Below are 18,582 nucleotides of genomic sequence, written 5' to 3' on the forward strand. Positions count from 1 at the left end.
TTGCGATTTCCGACTTGTTGTGTTATGAGCACCGAGATGTTTTGTCTCTAATTTCTCTTCATATGACAAGGTTTGAAAAGGATTTGCCAGTAGATTGTCGACTTGATTCATGATGATGACTGCTAGCTTTTTCCACATTTTGATCAATTACAGCTGTCACGCCCTGGCCTTAGTTATCTTTGTTTTCTTTATTATTTTGGTTAATGTTATGTTTGCATATGATGATTATAAGTGTGCATGAGTATTGGTGCAAGTATGCTATGATAAATTACTTGGTAGACGTCTCACTTGTACAGCTTGTAATGTCATTTAGGCAATACTTTTTTTGTAAGTCTGTTTAAAAGTCAGGTTTGTATATGTCTCTGAGTTCCATTAAGTATGTTTGCTTTCCATTGTTTTACAGAAGTGGCCACAGGAAACCTTCTAGACTTGGCAGAGGGGGCGAACATGGCACTGGTCCACTCGGGGACAAAGGAGAGCGAGCTGGACCCCTTCATGGTGCGCAACCACTCCACAGAGAACAACAATACTGTATGGGTAAGAGAATGGGGGCTAGAATAGTACTACTGGAGCTGCACAGGCTTGATAAGAGGGGCAATGCTTTATGGATGACAACCCAAGGCTTGGCGAGCATATGTTTTGCTACAACTAGCTGTATGGGTTCGATAAAATGGATGGAACAGCAACAGTATACTGTACGGGTAAGATGGAAACAATACAGTATTGGCAATAGCGCCTAGCATACACGCTTTATTCAAAGGCAGGGTATTTATACTAGAGCAATGTTTCTCAACCCTGGTCCTCCAGTACCCCCAACAGTACACTGTTTAGTTTTATCCCTGGACAAACACACCTCATTGAGACCTTGAGGATTAGTTGACAAGTTGAATCAAGTGTGCTTGTCCAGAGTTGCAATAAAAATGTGTACAGTAAAGGGGGTACTGGAGGACCAGGGTTGGGAAACACTGTACTAGAGTATATGTATGGGTTGAGTTAAGCTCAGGACAATGGTGCATTGAAAAGGACAATACTTGCCAGATAGTCCCCATAACAGGGGAGGGTGTCAGGTTGTTACTCTGCAATTATATACTTATTTGGATAGAGGTGTGTGTTAACTTTAGCTGTTCATAACTAAACCATAAGAGCTGTTTGATGCCATTATCTATATTGGAGATCACTTCCTGCAGTGTACCTACTGTAAACCTTTTCTAAATGTTTTTAACAGTATTTAAATTACTTTGACATTGTCTTCTTTCACTGACCTTGTCTGTTTTTTTTCTGGTAGGAGCTTGAGGATGGTCTGGATGAAGCTTTCTCAAGGTGGGTGATGTTACTGTACCTCATCCAGTCCCCCTCTGCAGTACCCCACCACACACACACTCTGCTCTGGAAATAGCCGGTGGTTAGGGCTCGTCTCATAAATGCTGCCACTCCCTCCTCCTGGCTCGTTGCGCTTATATCTTAGAAACAGACTGTGTTTTCAGTTTACTGGCGTCAACACCACACTTAGTCGTCATCTGCTTTCTCAGCCCCTCTTTCTTTTGGCCCCCACATGCAGTGATTTAACAAGTACGTTTTCAAGTTGGGATAGATTGAATCTGGCAGACAAGAATGGTTGTGGTTGAGGGATAAATACAGAGCGTTGGTTTTCGGTCACACAACTAGCAGGTTCAAGGTTGACTGGACATGTCCTTCAGTGTATTCCTTGTGCTTTTGCACAGACTGGGATTACTCAAGGGCTCATTTTAAGCTAACCCAACTCATGCAGAGCTCAAAAGACGCCATTTTGTTTCAATCAACCCCGGTGGGGTTTTGAGGCCTACTGTGGAGTTTGGGGAGCTGAATCACAATTCCCAATATATGAATCTGTTTTCTAATGTCTACCACAAAGTAAGAGTCTAATTCCAGTCTTGTCAGTGCTTTAATTTCCCCCAGGACTCTTTTAATTTTCTCAGTTGAAACTGACAGTGGCCTCCTCTGTTTGTCTGTCTGGAGGTAGGGACAGTTTGCTTCATAGACTGGTAATCAAGCCATCTAACGCTGTTATCAGATAATTATTTGTCTGCGCACACAGTAATTACTCACTAAGCTGTTAATATCTGCTGCGGTGTCTGTTGCTGTGATTAACGAGGGGACTCTGGAGAAGTGATTGTCTTAATTGAGGGAAATTTAGGAGGTTCAAGCCTTTGAGGAGGCAGAGGATCTGGTGCAAGCCTTTGAGGAGGCAGAGGATCTGGTGCAAGCCTTTGAGGAGGCGTTGAGCCAATGGTGAAACGAAGTGTCATATGGACTGACCTTGATGATCTGCTGATGTCAGTACTTGTAGACTCATTCTTTTTTTTTAATTCTTTTTTTAGTTCCATGCCTGTTGCTGATATATGCGTATGGAGATTTTTTCATTACTTAGGCTGCCACTTCAAAGTCTCTTGTCACTGGACTCAAACAAGCTGGCTCTTTTAGTATGAATTTTCTAAAAAGACCCAGTGATGACAGAAAAATTTGATTCTGTCTGTGAGACCTTAGTCTTCCTCAAGACTGGGCTGTTTGTCCACACGTAGGGAGTTTATAATCGGGTATATTTTGTTGTTGCTAATGCTTGTTCTTTCCTTAGGGAATGGGGTGGAGTGAGGTCAAACTTTTCCTCTGTGTTTGAGGAAAGAGCTTTCAGTAAAAGCCAGTTAATTGGCAGTAGGGCTTCGGTTCCTCCAAATATGCTGTGGGTGGTAGAATGGGGTAGCAGAAGTCTGGAAGTCAAAGGACGCATGTAATGTAGACAGTGGTTTTCCTCCTTCAGGACTTCTTGTGAATCCAAGAACAGTTTTCGTGTCAATCCTCCATCCTTGTATGTTAGTGTTTTACTAGTTCTAAAACCTATACAGTGGTGACATTTCTTCCCTTTATTCTCTGCGTGAGTGATTTTAAGTTCAGCTGTATGGTCACGTAAACCTCACCCTGTACATCCCTTTAAACAATGGTATGTAGCAAAGTTGAGCCCAGGGCTTTTTCTCAATACTGAGCCATTGCTCTAAATCAAGGGATTACAGTGACACCTTCCGCCGTAAAAGGTTACTGGAAACTTTGGGCATGGGTGGACATCCTCTGCAGTTCCTCATTATGACTATAGGGGACATGATTTTCTAATCTTTTAGTACTGGTATGAGGTTCTAACAGCTGTCTGACATTTGACATTTCCTTTGCACCCCTCAGCCGCAGTCTGGATAGCTTTGAATCATACTCAGGTAATGATGTCATCCATTGGATGTGCCGTGCCCCCCCCATTACTTCCCCCAGTCACCACCACTACATTCACCACTCTCATCCAAACTGTGACCCCCTCTGTCACTCTCTTGTCCTCACCGCACCCAGCCCATCTGTCTGAGCGTGGATGTGTACATTACTGCCACAATGTAGTTGCATATCTCGATGTAGGAGTATTCTGTTACCACAGCTCGGAACCCTGTCCTATTGATTTTCCCTATTGACGATGCTGAGGTAACGAAGGGCTCAAACCGAGAAGTACCCATATGATTTAAGTTTGGACTAGAGGATCCTACTTAAAACCAGCAAAGTGCACAGAGGCTGGGAAGGCTGTGCTGTGTATCCAAGGCAGGGTTCTATGCTAACGTGTTGATATGTTATTTATTCTCATTTTGTCCATGCCTCGGATTTGTGGTGTTCTTCTTTAATCATCAGCCATTTCACCGTTGTTGCCACATCACTAAATGAGTGAGGACATGGTGAGCCAAGTGGTTACTGTGGTAGCAGTGAAGTGTTGAAAGTGTCTGGCGTGTGTTGAAACATTGTCTTGTGTCAGGTCTGAGAGCTGTAGTCGTGTGAAGAGATTGTCTTACTTAGATGACCATACCTCACTCTTTGATTATTTCACACAACATGCCTCTACTGTTCAGTTCTGGATACTGTAACATGAGACCAACACAGTATTTGTAGTTACACTTACTCAAATTTGACACATTTGTGTATAGTATATTTAATGTCATGTTCAACAATGTTTGCTTGTAGCCAATACACACATTTGACCATTTTAAATTGTACTACTGCACAATGCTTTTCAATGTTAATGCAACGACATCTCCATTCATTTCAATGTATTGAGTGTTCACATCTCATCTGTTATATGGTGTCTTTTGCCTGATGAATGTGATAAGTCTTTCCTTCTCCCCGTCTAGACTCGCTGAGTCTCGCAATAACCCCCAGGTCCTGGACATTGGGGTAAACCCTCAGGACTTCAACACCGAAGAGTGCCTGTCCCCAACTAACTGGGACAAAACGGACGCAGACAACACCGAGAAAGACGATATGTTTGGGTTCTAAGGGTGGAGCCACTGCGGACTCAAGGCATTGAGGAAGGCAGAGAAAGATAGAGGGATTTGAGTGAAAGCAGTAGAGGCAGTGACTGTGATGTCTGTGAAATAGTAGTGCCATGGAGTTTGTACCTGATTCTCCCTGAAAGTCCACTCAGTGGCGCCATCTTGAGGGATGTTACTGTTTGTACATCTAGCTGACCAACCAGGTGATACCTTCCTGAGCAGAGAGCCTCCAGAACTCATACCAAAGCAATGTAACCGTTTGTTTATTTTAATTAAATGTTAAACATGCAGCCATCTGGTGTTAAATTCAACTGTGCATTAATTTTTTATTTTTCTATTTGCCCACTGTATATGTGTCTACTGGTATGTTTGAACTGTGTGTACACAATTTAAGTATGTATCTACTGTATACATAAGCTGACAGAGCTATATTTTATCATTTTTTTGAGCGTTTGGTGAAGGCGCAGTTAAGCATTTAGAGGCAGAAAATGGATAAAACAGGTTAAACCTATGGTCAGTGTTTGATGTGGAGTCGGGGCTAATGCCATGGTTATGTTCCCTATGTTAATGTACCTGTGGATGGAGGGGAAACTTCACAGGTGATGGATTGAAAGCCACCAGCTGAACTCCAGCCCTGATGCCAAATATAAGAATAATGAGTGTGGGTGACTCATCTGTGCTCTAATAATTGGGCAAACAGGCTTGATCAAAATTGACTTGCATATATAATGTGTGAGTTGTGTGTGTATGGATTAATCTTTTATTCTATTGCTAGATCTATTTTTGCACTCTACTCATCCCTCTCCAAAGCACATACTTTCATGTTGGGGATTGTTATAACATCAAACTCTTACATATATCACTGTAATGTTGTCTATGACCTTGTTTGTGCTAATAAAGATTTGATAGTTTACTCATCAGTTTGGGTATGAGGATTTGAGGTCAAGTCTCAGTGTTAATGTCTGACATTTTTGAAATGTATTTAAATCATTTCCAGGTTTGTTACTCCTATTGAATACTCCTATTGAATTCAATAAAATGTATGTATCAATGTGAGGCTGTTTTAATAATCTACTGTACATGTACACACACCGCACCAGTTACAAATATTACAGCTCAGCTTTCTCTCATAGGCCACCTGTGGTTACATTCAAGTAACTCATGAGTCATAACATTGGCATTAAACATTTTATTTGTGGGTAAAACAATTGGCCAACGCCATATTAAACAAATTCGATGGTATCCAAATGAAATATTTTTGGTGCATTTGTCAAATTTACCTGATATCCATAATGTGACTGAACTCATTGTCCTTTCTTGAGCATGCACCTGCTACGCCCCAAAATTATTTTTTGGGCCGTGCAGTGGCTAATTTGACAAAAGTGGTTAGATGGCTAGCTATCTTTGACAACGTTCAGCTAGTTATTTAAAAAAATATCAACCCATACAACCAACTATTAAACTTTTGCGTTAGATCGATAAACATGTTTCTGAGGGGAGGGTGAGGCGAAGTGCTTACGCGGTAGCTAACCATCTTGAACATTTCACTTCTTTTCCCCCAACTTGGAAACTGTAAATGATGCCAACTAGCTACGGTCATATTTTGAAGCAGGTCACCTCTTTCAATAACAGTGAATAAGATGTCAAATGTTCGTGTGAGAGATATGCATGATGTGATGAATGCATTTTCCAGCTGTAGTTTTCGACCTCGCTACTCTAGTACCTAAGGGATGGATCGAAATTTACAGAATCGGTACATAGGGGAGGTCATACTTTTCATTTCTGTCAAGGGGAGTGTTTCGTATTTTTTAAATGTAGTCCAGGGAAGGGTCACGCAATTGATGTCATTTCAATATTACTGTGTTTTAGAATGAGTTGCGTATTAGGCTATATACCTGTGTGTCCAATGCAGCCCCTCATCTCTGGTTCTCTGCTGGGCATGCAATATCAAATGCATCTATAGGCTATTTAGTGTGGTCTCAATCAAATGATCCATAGGCTACGAATTGCATGCTTGGAGAAGCACAGAGCAAAGTTGTATTTCTAAGATCGCTGCTGGGATGGGGAAAATAAAACACACGGCAATGGATATTCCAACCCTGAGTCTGTTTTGATCTTGCTGATCCAAAAATGTTTTTGTGCTGCCTAACCAATGCTGTGCTGGGTGTAGTGCTACACTGGCAGGTCAGGAGGAGTCAAAGAATTCTTCTGAAAATAATTTTTGATTGGGCCAAGTCCAAAAATATGCCATATCTCGCACAAGGACTAGCTTATGTTCTGCTCAGTTTGAGAAGGAGAGGGCGAAGATGAGGTCAAAGAGGTCAAATTTGATAGCTTGCTACTACTATAATTCATTTGAATAAAAACAGTTTTTTGCCATTATGTATTTATCAGAGTTATTGACCTCACAATAAGCCAGATTCTAGTTACTTGCATTGTGGTGCTGAAATTTGAACCAGCAGTCGCGGCACAATCAATCGAAGATGGACAGCTCATGGTGCTGAAAGTAGGCTAATTAATTTCAACCATCTTCATTTAGACTTTAATAAAAACGAGGGCTTTGTTTTGGAGCCTATTTCCTCCTTTTTAAGAAATAAGAGCTAGGCCTACCTGTTTGACAGATGAAATTAAGCTATAGGCTGCTATATACATAGATTTGTCGGCCAATTCCTCCACTCACCGTGCACTCTTTAAATAACCTACCTCCATGTCAGTGAAGGGCTGTTAAGTTAAAACCAAAACTCGATCTGTAGAAGATGTTTAAACCCAGACAGCTTTTAGGGAAACACTTGTGACCTTCTCTCGTTTGGTTAAGCCAAGGAAGAAGAGTAGCCAGTAGTTAAAGCTTAAATATTTCTACGTTGGTAGGCCTACTGTCTGGGCTGGAAAAGGTAGGCCTAATTTTTTAAAGTACCATGCTCAGATTCCTATTGATGTCTCTGATTTAATTATTTGTAAACAGGGACAGTTTTGTTACAAACAAGACACACTGATTTGGCATTGGAGAAATATAAGATGAACACAGGCCTATCTCTCGGTCTATTCTTAGCCTGTAATTTCAGTAATTTGTCTGGTATTAAAAAATATTCTGCTAATATGTAAAATGACTTAGAATTGCATTAAATGTTTTATAAAAAGGCTATTTCTTCTCAGATCTGCAAATACTGATGATAGGTTAATGTAACGCTTCTACTGTAAAGGAGATCTTTCCACCCCTATTCTTGTTCAAGGTGATCTGTGAACCTGCACAACCTTCTGGCCCGCAGCCCTGTGCGCTATCAACATTTCTGCATTGCCATGTAATGCTTTTTAATTTATATTATTTCACCTTTATTTAACCAGGTAGGCCAGTTGAGAACATGTTCTCATTTACAACTGCGACCTGGCCAAGATAAAGCAAAGCAGTGCGACAAAAAAACAACACAGGGTTACACATAAACAAACGTACAGTCAATAACACAAAAGAAAAGAAAAATAGAAAGATCTATGTACAGTGTGTGTAACTGTAGAAGAGTAGGGAGGTAGGCAATAAATAGGCCATAAAGGTGAAATAATTACAATTTAGCATAATACTGGGGTGATAGATGTGCAGATGATGATGTGCAAGTAGAGATACTGGGGTGTAAAAGAGCAAGAGGGTAAGTAATAATATGGGGATGAGGTAGTCGGGTGTGCTATTTACAGATTGGTTGTGTACAGGTACAGTAACCTGCTCTGACAGCTCATGCTTAAAGTTAGAGAGGGAGATATAAGACTCCAGCTTCAGAGATTTTTGCAATTTGTTCCAGTCCTCGGCAGCTGAGACCTGGAAGGAAAGGCGGCCACAGGAAGTGTTGGCTTTGGGGATGACCAGTGAAATATACCTGCTGGAGCGCGTGCTACGGGTCAGTGTTGTTATGGTGACCAGTGAGTTGAGATAAGGAGGGGCTTTACCTAGCAAAGACTTATAGATGACCTGGAGCCAGTGGGTTTGGCAATGGATATGTAGTGAGGGCCAGCCAACAAGAGCATACAGGTCGCAGTGGTGGGTAGTATATGGGGCTTTGGTGATAAAACGGATGGCACTGTGATAGACTACATCCAGTTTGCTGAGTAGAGTGTTGGGGGATGACATCGTTGTTTGTAAATGACATTGCCGAAGTCAAGGATCGGTAGGATAGTCAGTTTTACAAGGGTAAGTTTGGCGGCACGAGTGAAGGAGGCTTTGTTGCGAAATAGGAAGCCGATTCTAGATTTAATTTTGGACTGGAGATGTTTAATGTGAGTCTGGAAGGAGAATTTACAGTCTAACCCGACACCTAGGTATTTGTAGTTGTCCACATATTTTAGGTCAGAACCATCCAGAGTAGTGATGCTAGTCGGGCAGGAGGATGCGGGCAGTAATCGGTTGAAGAGCATGCACTTAGTTATACTAGCATTCAAAAGCAGTTGGAGGCCACGGAAGGAGTGTTGTATGGCATTGAAGCTCGTCTGGAGGTTTGTTAGCACAGTGTCCAAAGAAGGGCCAGATGTATACAGAATGGTGTCATCTGCGTAGAGGTGGATCAGAGAATCACCAGCAGCAAGAGTGACATCATTGATATACAGTGGTCTCCAAAATTACTGGCAATGCACAAACAATACTTTAAAAAATATAAACAATATAATTATAGAGATAAACTCAAAGTACCAACATGTGAAAAATACTGTAGTTTATTAATGTTTGAATTGAACCCAACAAAATAATTTATTGATTTAATTAAAAATCAATGTCCTCCAAATCAAGGTTTCACAATTAATGACACCCTTAAATATTATTGTAAATAACATCTACCAAAATTAAACCAGGAATTAAATTCCACTTATTTAAGTTTATCTAAGTGTTAAGGAACTATATTAAGCCATTAGATTACTTCCTTTGTCACTAGGGTAAAAAATGAGGTAACACACATGCAATATCCCACTGTCATCCAACACCATGAAGAAAACAAAAGAACTAGCAGTTCAAAAGAGACAGATGGTCATAGACCTTCATAAATCTGGTAATGGCTACAAGAAGATCCACAAACGATTGAATATACCACTGAGCACTGTCAGGGCAATTATTAAAACATTCAAAAGATATGGAACAGTTGAAAACCTCACGGGTAGAGGACGCAAATGCATTTTGCCCCACAGGATAGGGAGGAGGATCGTGAGATAAGCAACAAAATCCCCAAGAATCACTGTGAAATAATTGCAGGCCTTGGTGGCGTCTTTGGGTCACCAGGTTTAAAAAAGCACCATCAGACGCCACCTCCATAACCACAGGCTCTTTGGAAGGGTTGCCAGAAGAAAGCCCTTAATGACCCCAAGACACAGACGCAAGCGTTTGGAAGAAGATTGGAAGAAGGTGCTCTGGTCAGATGAGACCAAAATTGAACGTTTTGGTCAGATACAGCATCGGCATGTTTGGCGTCGAAACAGAGATGCATACAAGGAGAGGCACCTCATACTCACAGTGAAATATGGTGGTGGGTCAGTGATGTTTTGGGGCTGTTTTAATTCCAGAGGTCCAGAGGCACTGGTTAAGATTGATGGCATAATGAATTCCACTAAGTGTCAGGCAATTTTGGCTGACAATCTGGTTGCCTCTGCCAGAAGGCTGGGACTTGGCTGGGACTTGGCCGTATGTGGACTTTCCAACAAGACAATGACCCAAAACATACCTCAAGATCCACACAGAAATGGTTCTGTGACAACAAAATCAATGTTCTGCCATGGTCATCTCAGTCGCCGGAACTCAATCCAATCGAAAACCTGTGGAGGGTAGTTGATAATGTCATGACGTTGCCCTCTTTTGGTACCGTGAGCACTACCCACCCCTCCCTCTGCACCAGCCCTTTTCTATCCACCATCCCCCTATCTCTCTGTCTCCTACAACCAGGCTGCTGTGGTCAGAGAGGTCGTAAATTCCTGGAGGAGATTATCTCCTCATGGCCACAGTATAGAGAGAGAGTGAGTTTTCATAGAGAGAACAAAGGAATTTCTTCCACCTCACAGAACTTGAGGTCCAAACAACATTCATGTTCTGGAGAAGGTATAAAAGATCGGTGAAGAATCCCGCTACGAACTGGTCCGTTTGGTACAATTTTGTGAAACTCATGGGAGACAATACGGCCACATTACCATAACGCTGTTTATACAATAGCCTCAGATATGAGGCTTACATCTAATTGTTGTATAAGATGAATGAGTGAGGATGATACTGTTTGTGAAATTGTGTAATGAGATTTTGGACTGTTTAATGAAGACAACTCCAATTCCCTTTGGAGCTGAACTAAATCAGAGGACCGCCCATGAGCACAGTTATTGTCTGGCGTTCTGGGACAAGCCCTTTTCTGCTCTTCCGAAAAAGAAACCCACCCGGGTTTTCTATCACCAGACCGAGCTTACCTCAATTACGAGATGGCTAAAGGTTGCAGACCAGCTTACCTCGATAACGAGAGGGCCAAGGTTTGAGACGAGACCAGTACCTCTATCATAGAGGGAAATAAGGTTTGAGTAGAGGGCTGAATCTTTTAACCATACGACGTGGTTAAACTCTTAGACTATCGATACCGACAGAATAAGAACAAGTCTTTGATATTAATTACTAGTCTGCAGCTAGGAATTCGGTATCATTGAACGCGAAGACCGACAACCGCCGAAACATCTATTCTATAACGACATAAATGACTGTCACTCTGAACTAACCATTCTAACCACGACAGAGAGAGAGTGGACAAACTCTCTAACAGAAACTAACTTTTCAACAGAAATCCCGACGACACACAGAGTAAATATATATATATTGATTGCAATTATTCCCGAATGAGTGAGCGTTCATGTGCAAAGGATTAGCATTTCAATTGTTATAATTATCAACTGTGTGTTGTCTTATCTCAGTCGACCCCCACTTCCCTTTTGTACACCAAGCCACGATGCCAGTTTATCCCACTAGGGAAACTCCGCTATCATTTCCTTGTAACTATCTACTGTTTGTTATGCATTTCTGTGAATTACTTAGTAAATAAATTATTTTAAGACAATTGATGTATGGATGATTCATAGTGAAGACAATTTACTACGTTTGGAATGAGACTAACGTGAGGTAAATGATAATTCATTAATCAGAAGACTAAGTGATCAGATATTAAAATATCTGAACGTTATATTAGGAAAATTATAACCTTATAATCTGAATATTTTCCTTGGTGCACCGACATCCTAGTTAATGACATCCTAGTTACAGTTACATGATTAATCAGTTTAATCGCGTAATAATAATTACAGATTTATTTGATAAATAAGTCTTCAGTTTTAATGATGCCAAAGACACGACAATAAGCGCAAACCCAAGAATGTGAAGGATCTTGAAAGGATCTGCATAGAGGAATGGTCCAAAATCCCTCCAAATGTGTTCCTTAACCCTGTCAAACATTACAGGAAAAGATCATGCTGTTATCCTTGCCAGAGATGGTGGCACTAAGTACTAAAGGAGGAGTGCCAATAATTATGAAACCTTGATTTTGGTGAAATGTATTTTGTAGTAAATAATTGTTTGGTTTTGGTGGGTTCCATTGAAACATTAATAAAGTACAGTATTTCTCAAATGTTGGTATTTTGAGTTTCTCTCTATAATTATATTGGTTATATTTTTTTTAAGTATTGTTTGTGCATTGCCAGTCAAGTGTGCCAGTAATTTTGGAGCCCACTGTATACAGAGAAAAGAGTCGGCCCGAGAATTTAACCTTGTGGCACCCCCAAAGAGACTGCCAGAGGTCTGGACAACAGGCCCTCCGATTTGACACACTGAACTCTATCTGAGAAGTAGTTGGTGAACCAGGCAAGGCAGTAATTTGAGAAGCCAAGGCTATTCAGTCTGCCGATAAGAATGTGGTGATTGACAGAGTCGAAAGCCTTGGCCAGGTCGATGAAGACGGCTGCACAGCTGAGCTCGGAAACCAGATGGCATAGTGGAGAAGGTACGTTGGGATTCGAAATGGTCGGTGATCTGTTGATTAACTTGACTTTTGAAGATTTTAGAAAGGCAGGGCAGGATGGATATACAGTGGGGCAAAAAAGTCTTTAGTCAGCCACCAATTGTGCAGGTTTTCCCACTTAAAAAGATGAGAGAGGCCTGTAATTTTCATCATAGATACACTTCAACTATGACAGACAAAATGAGAAAAAAAATCCAGAAAATCACATTGTAGGATTTTTTATGAATTTATTTGCAAATTATGGTGGAAAATAAGTATTTGGTCAATAACAAAAGTTTATCCCAATACTTTGTTATATACCCTTTGTTGGCAATGACAGAGGTCAAGCGTTTTCTGTAGGTCTTCACAAGGTTTTCACACACTGTTGCTGGTATTTTGGCCCATTCCTCCATGCAGATCTCCTCTAGAGCAGTGATGTTTTGGGGCTGTTGCTGGGCAACACGGACTTTCAACTCCCTCCAAAGATTTTCTATGGGGTTGAGATCTGGATACTGGCTAGGCCACTCCAGGACCTTGAAATGCTTCTTACGAAGCCACTCCTTCGTTGCCCGGGCGGTGTGTTTGGGATCATTGTCATGCTGAAAGACCCAGCCACGTTTCATCTTCAATGCCCTTGCTGATGGAAGGAGGTTTTCACTCAAAATCTCACGATACATGGCCCCATTCATTCTTTCCTTTACACGGATCAGTCGTCCTGGTCCCTTTGCAGAAAAACAGCCCCAAAGCATGATGTTTCCACCCCCATGCTTCACAGTAGGTATGGTGTTCTTTGGATGCAACTCAGCATTCTTTGTCCTCCAAACACGACGAGTTGAGTTTTTACCAAAAAGTTATATTTTGGTTTCATCTGACCATATGACATTCTCCCAATCTTCTTCTGGATCATCCAAATGCTCTCCAGCAAACTTCAGACGGGCCTGGACATGTACTGGCTTAAGCAGGGGGACACGTCTGGCACTGCAGGATTTGAGTCCCTGGCGGCGTAGTGTGTTACTGATGGTAGGCTTTGTACTTTGGTCCCAGCTCTCTGCAGGCCATTCACTAGGTCCCCCCGTGTGGTTCTGGGATTTTTGCTCACCGTTCTTGTGATCATTTTGACCCCACGGGGTGAGATCTTGCGTGGAGCCCCAGATCGAGGGAGATTATCAGTGGTCTTGTATGTCTTCCATTTCCTAATAATTGCTCCCACAGTTGATTTCTTCAAACTAAGCTGCTTACCTATTGCAGATTCAGTCTTCCCAGCCTGGTGCAGGTGTACAATTTGTTTCTGGTGTCCTTTGACAGCTCTTTGGTCTTGGCCATAGTGGAGTTTGGAGTGTGACTGTTTGAGGTTGTGGACAGGTGTCTTTTATACTGATAACAAGTTCAAACAGGTGCCATTAATACAGGTAACGAGTGGAGGACAGAGGAGCCTCTTAAAGAAGAAGTTACAGGTCTGTGAGAGCCAGAAATAATTTTTTGCCCCACTGTAGGTCTATAACAGTTTGGGTCTAGAATGTCTCCCCCTTTAAAGAGGGGGGTGACCGCGGCAGCTTTCCAATCTTTGGGGATCTTAGACGATACGAAAGAGAGGTTGAATAGGCTAGTAACAGGATTAAGAACCGTTTCTAAAATCACATTTATTTATAAAGCCCTTTTTACATCAGTCGATGACACAAAGGGCTGTACAGAAACCCAGCCTAAAACCCCAAACAATGCAGATGTAGAAGCACAGGGGCTAGAAAAAACTCCCTAGAAAGGCAGGAACCTAGGAAGAAACCTAGAAAGGAACCAGGCTCTGAGGGGTGGCCAGTCCTCTTCTGGCTGTGCCGGGTGGAGATTATAACAGAACATGGCCAAGATGTTCAAACGTTCATAGATGACCAGCAGGGTCAGATAATAAAAATGGCATATCAAAGGCTCTAGTCTGTCCAAGAAGTGAGGGTAAACAGTAAGGATGTTCTGTGCTATCCACTATGTTTTAATTATTATTTTGGGTATAGGCGAGGGTCACTTTTTTTTTTCAAGAGTTTGAGGGTTTAGGTAAAATATATTTTTGCTAAAGAGAGGTACGATTTTCTCCATGTAACCCTTATTATAAATAACGTTCACTCCCTGACGTTAGTAAAAACAATATAGCTAATTGTCATTTTGTGATTCTTAAGGTTAGCCAACTCAAATATCTAGGGCTAAAGGTATTGCCTTTAAGGAAGTCAAATGTTCAGCCTGCTGTATAGACCCTATAGATTGTGTTTAGGAGCATTTTTACCTCTCCATGGTTAAAGTAGGAACAAAAATATATACGAGTGTGCTACATTTACTATCATCATACAATGCCTTCAGGAAGTATTCAGACCCCTTGACATTTTGACATGTTACATTACAGCCTTATTCTAAAATGGATTAAACCGTTTCCCCCCCCTCATCAATCTACACACAATACCCCATAATGACAAAGGGGAAAAAAACGTTTAGAGATTTTTGCTAATTTATTGAAAATAAAAACCCAAATATCACATTTACATAAGTATTCAGACCCTTTACTCAGTACTTTGTTTTAGCACCTTTGGCTGTGATTACATCCTCGAGTCTTCTTGGGTATGACGCTACAAGCTTGGCACACCTGTATTTGGGGAGTTTCTCCCATTCTTCTCTGCAGATCGTTTCAAGCTCTGTCAGGTTGGATTGGGAGTGTTGCTGCACAGCTATTTTCATGTCTCTCCAGAGTTGTTTCATCGGGTTCAAGTTCAGGGACATTCAGAGACTTGTCCCGAAACCACTCCTGCATTGTCTTGGCTGTGTGCTTAGGGTCGTTGTCCTGTTGGAAGGTGAACCTTCGCCCCAGTCTGAGTTCCTGAGTGCTCTGGAGCAGGTTTTCAACAAGGATCTCTCTGTACTTCGCTCCGTTCATCTTCACCTCGATCCTGACTAGTCTCCCAGACCCTGGCGCTGAAAAACATCCCCACAGCATGATGCTGCCACCTCCATTGCGTCACCGTAGGGATGGTGCCAGGTTTCCTCCAGACGCTTGCCATTCAGGCCAAAGAGTTCAATCTTGGTTTCATCAGCCCAGAGAATCTTGTTTCTCCTGGTCTGAGAGTAGGTTCTCTGGTCTGAGAGTCTTGGGTGCCTTTTGGGAAAGTCCAAGCGGGCTGTCATGTGCCTTTTACTGAGGAGTGGCTTCCGTCTGGCCACTCTACCATAAAGGCCTGATTGGTGGAGTTCTGCAGAGATGGTTGTCCTTCTGGAAGGTTTTCCCATCTCCACAGAGGAACTCTAGAGCTCTGTCAGAGTGATCATGAGGTTCTTGGTCACCTCCCTGACCAAGGCCCTTCTCCCCCAATTGCTCAGTTGGCTGGGCGGCCAGCTCTAGGAAGAGTCTGGGTGGTTCAAAACATATTATATTTGAGAATGATGGAGGCCACTGTGTTCTTGGGGACTTTCAATGCTGCAGAAATATTTTGGTATCCATCCCCATATCTGTGCCTCGACACAATCCTGTCTTGGAGCAATTCCTTCAACCTCACTGCTCGGTTTTTGCTCTGACATGCACTGTCAACTATGGGATCTTATATAGACAGGTGTGTGCCTTTCCCAATAATCTCCAATCAATTGAATTTACCACAGGTGGACTCCAATCAAGATGTAGAAACATCTCAAGAATGATCAATGGAAATAGGATGCACCTGAGCTCAATTTCGAGTCTCATAGCATAGCTCTGAATAATTACGTAAATAAGGTATTTCTGTTTTTTATTTTTAATAAAATGTGCAAAAATGTCTAAAAAACTGTTTTTGCTTTGTCATTATGTGGTATAGTGTGTAGATTGATGAGAAAAAAAAGCTATTTTATAAAAATGATAGAATAAGGTTGTAACGTAACCAAATGTGGAAAAAGTCTAGAGGTCTGAATACTTTCAGAATATTTAGTTAGGTATGTTATATTATGTTCATTTCTCTGGTGCACAAAACGTGTTACTATATTACACAAGTTTGCATTTTCAGCACATTATATTGAATGGAATTACACACTTTTTGCTTTAGATTGTTTATTCATCACAAATACATTACCTCGATTGCTTTAAACATATTCATATATTTGGTTTGGTACCATTGATTTTGTTATATGCACCTGTCTGTGGCAGGATTTAGAACGTCATTAGCTATAATTTTTTAACTCATGGCACAGATAATTCTGGGCGCTCTGTATAAAAGTCCATGGCCGCACACCAATAAAAACTAACACTTAAATAACAGCCAACCCTTCAGTGTTGATATCCTATGCCAGGTCGTGATTCGTTGAAGTTAAATAACAAAGTTACTGATTTGTTTCTGCCCAACCTGGTCTGAGCATTTCATATTATTCTGTACATAATCTGAGACACTACATTTAGTATGATATGTTACGTATGTATTAATTTGAGGATGTCCATCCATGTTGTATAATATGTTACGAATTGCAATTTGTACAATATGTTGCGATTTGCAATTTGTACAATATGTTGCGATTTGCAAACGTACAATATGTTACGAATTCCAACTTGTTGTGGCTAGCTAGCTGGCTAACATTAGCTAGGCTATGGGTTAGGATTAAGGTTAGGTTAAATGGTAAAAGTTAGGGGAAAGGTTAGCTAAACTGGTTAAGGTTAGGGGAAGGGTTAGCTAACATGCTAAGTAGTTGTAAGGTAACTAAAATTATTAAGTAGTGGCAAAGTTGCTAATTAGCTCAAATTGTCTGTGATGAGATTCGAACACACAACCTTTGGGTTGCTAGATGTTGGCGTTATACACCTACCCATCCACCCCGACCAACTGCCCTACTTTAATTTTTGCCTTAGTTAACCTTCTGTCTCATGTAACCATACGAAACATAACATATCATACTAATTAAACTGTTCTGGATGTACATTTACTATGTTACATCTAGTCTATGCGACCAGGCCTGAAGGTCTGCTCAATGACCACCCTCCCACGGCTCACACAGGCATTCTGCTCTAGGTCTGCAGCTTGTAGGGCACCATTATCATTATTTTGGATGGGAACTGAATAGAATGACTTCCAATTAATGTAGTTATCGCACCTTATCTTTGGCCTCTGGATCTTGATGTGGCAGCCGTCGAATGCTCCAATGACGTCGTCTATGGCAGACTCTGTGGAAAAGCCAGATGTTGACCTCTTCTTGCAGTCTGTAGGCCAGGTGATGTAAACCGGTGCAAGTTTGCATACCAATGTCAGGACCTCCATAATGGCACTGTAGGCTGCTCCTTGGGAAATATCAAATTTGTCTGACATCTCCCGGAAACAGTTCTGATTGGCAAGGTACCATACAAACATCAGAACTTTCTTGATCAGAGGAACTTTAGGGCAACCTCCAGGCTAATGTGCTTGGTCCATGCTGCTTCCGTTGGATGGTAAGATTGTCAAACTGGGTGTGGGTAACTCAGAGATGTCTCCTGAAAGTGTGGTTATCCATTTGCAGCATGATAGAATGATAGATCCCAGTTGGAAGGCTATTGCATTCCTAAGGGAAATTAAATGCACTTTCAGTAATGACATGAATTTTGAGACATTGGTTTTCAGCTAAAATGTATGAATTTGAATTGTTTTGTTATTACAAGTACACGTAACATGTCAGAGAATGACAGTAATCATGACAGGCCAATTTGATTAAATATGAATGATACAGATGTAGCCTAATCCTATGAATGTCACTGCAGTAGGCTGTAAGCAGTGGGCTGGCTGTAGGCAGTAGGCTGGCTGTAAGCAGTAGGCTGGCTGTAAGCAGTAGGCTGGTTGTAAGCAGTAGGCTGGCTGTAAGCAGTAGGCTGGCTGTAAGCAGTGGGCTGGCTGTAGGCAGTAGGCTGGTTGTAAGCAGTAGGCTGTAAGCAGTGGGCTGGCTGTAGGCAGTAGGCTGGCTGTAAAGCAGTGGGCTGGCTGTAGGCAGTAGGCTGGCTGTAAGCAGTAGGCTGGTTGTAAGCAGTAGGCTGGTTGTAAGCAGTAGGCTGGCTGTAAGCAGTAGGCTGGCTGTAAGCAGTAGGCTGGTTGTAAGCAGTAGACCTGCGAGTGGCTGCAATAGAGGCAGCCCCAAGAGGCAGCAGAGGGCGCTATTTATTCCGCTTATATATTTTTCTTCCTACAAAGTAGCTTGGTTTCCATCCAATTGGCGACAGATGCGAATATTCGAAAATCAGCATAAATAAAATATCCACATTTTCCCACCAGAGATGTTTCCATCAAATTGACTTGTGCACATAAAAATACATTTCGGGGTTA

At 41.6% G+C, this 18,582-nt stretch overlaps 1 protein-coding gene across 6 annotated transcripts in view; it reads left to right on the forward strand.

Moving 5' to 3' along the window:
* LOC115138423 (low density lipoprotein receptor adapter protein 1-B-like) overlaps positions 1 to 5,384 on the forward strand; it is a 59,912-nt gene extending 54,528 nt beyond the window's left edge. For 2 of the 6 annotated variants that reach the window (XM_029675258.2, XM_065025672.1), the window contains exons 7-10: positions 404 to 537; positions 1,286 to 1,320; positions 3,208 to 3,239; positions 4,188 to 4,322. In XM_029675258.2, the coding sequence (XP_029531118.2) occupies positions 404 to 537; positions 1,286 to 1,320; positions 3,208 to 3,239; positions 4,188 to 4,234 (248 nt within the window). In that variant the 3' untranslated portion in view covers positions 4,235 to 4,322. Of the gene's footprint in view, positions 1 to 403; positions 538 to 1,285; positions 1,321 to 3,207; positions 3,240 to 4,187 lie in introns of all 6 variants that reach the window. The other 4 variants (XM_029675254.2, XM_029675256.2, XM_029675259.2 and 1 more) reach the window with 3 other exon arrangements.
* The last annotated feature ends 13,198 nt before the right edge of the window (positions 5,385 to 18,582 follow it).

The sequence above is a fragment of the Oncorhynchus nerka genome, linkage group LG12 (genome assembly GCF_034236695.1).
Source record: "Oncorhynchus nerka isolate Pitt River linkage group LG12, Oner_Uvic_2.0, whole genome shotgun sequence".
NCBI lineage: Eukaryota > Metazoa > Chordata > Actinopteri > Salmoniformes > Salmonidae > Oncorhynchus > Oncorhynchus nerka.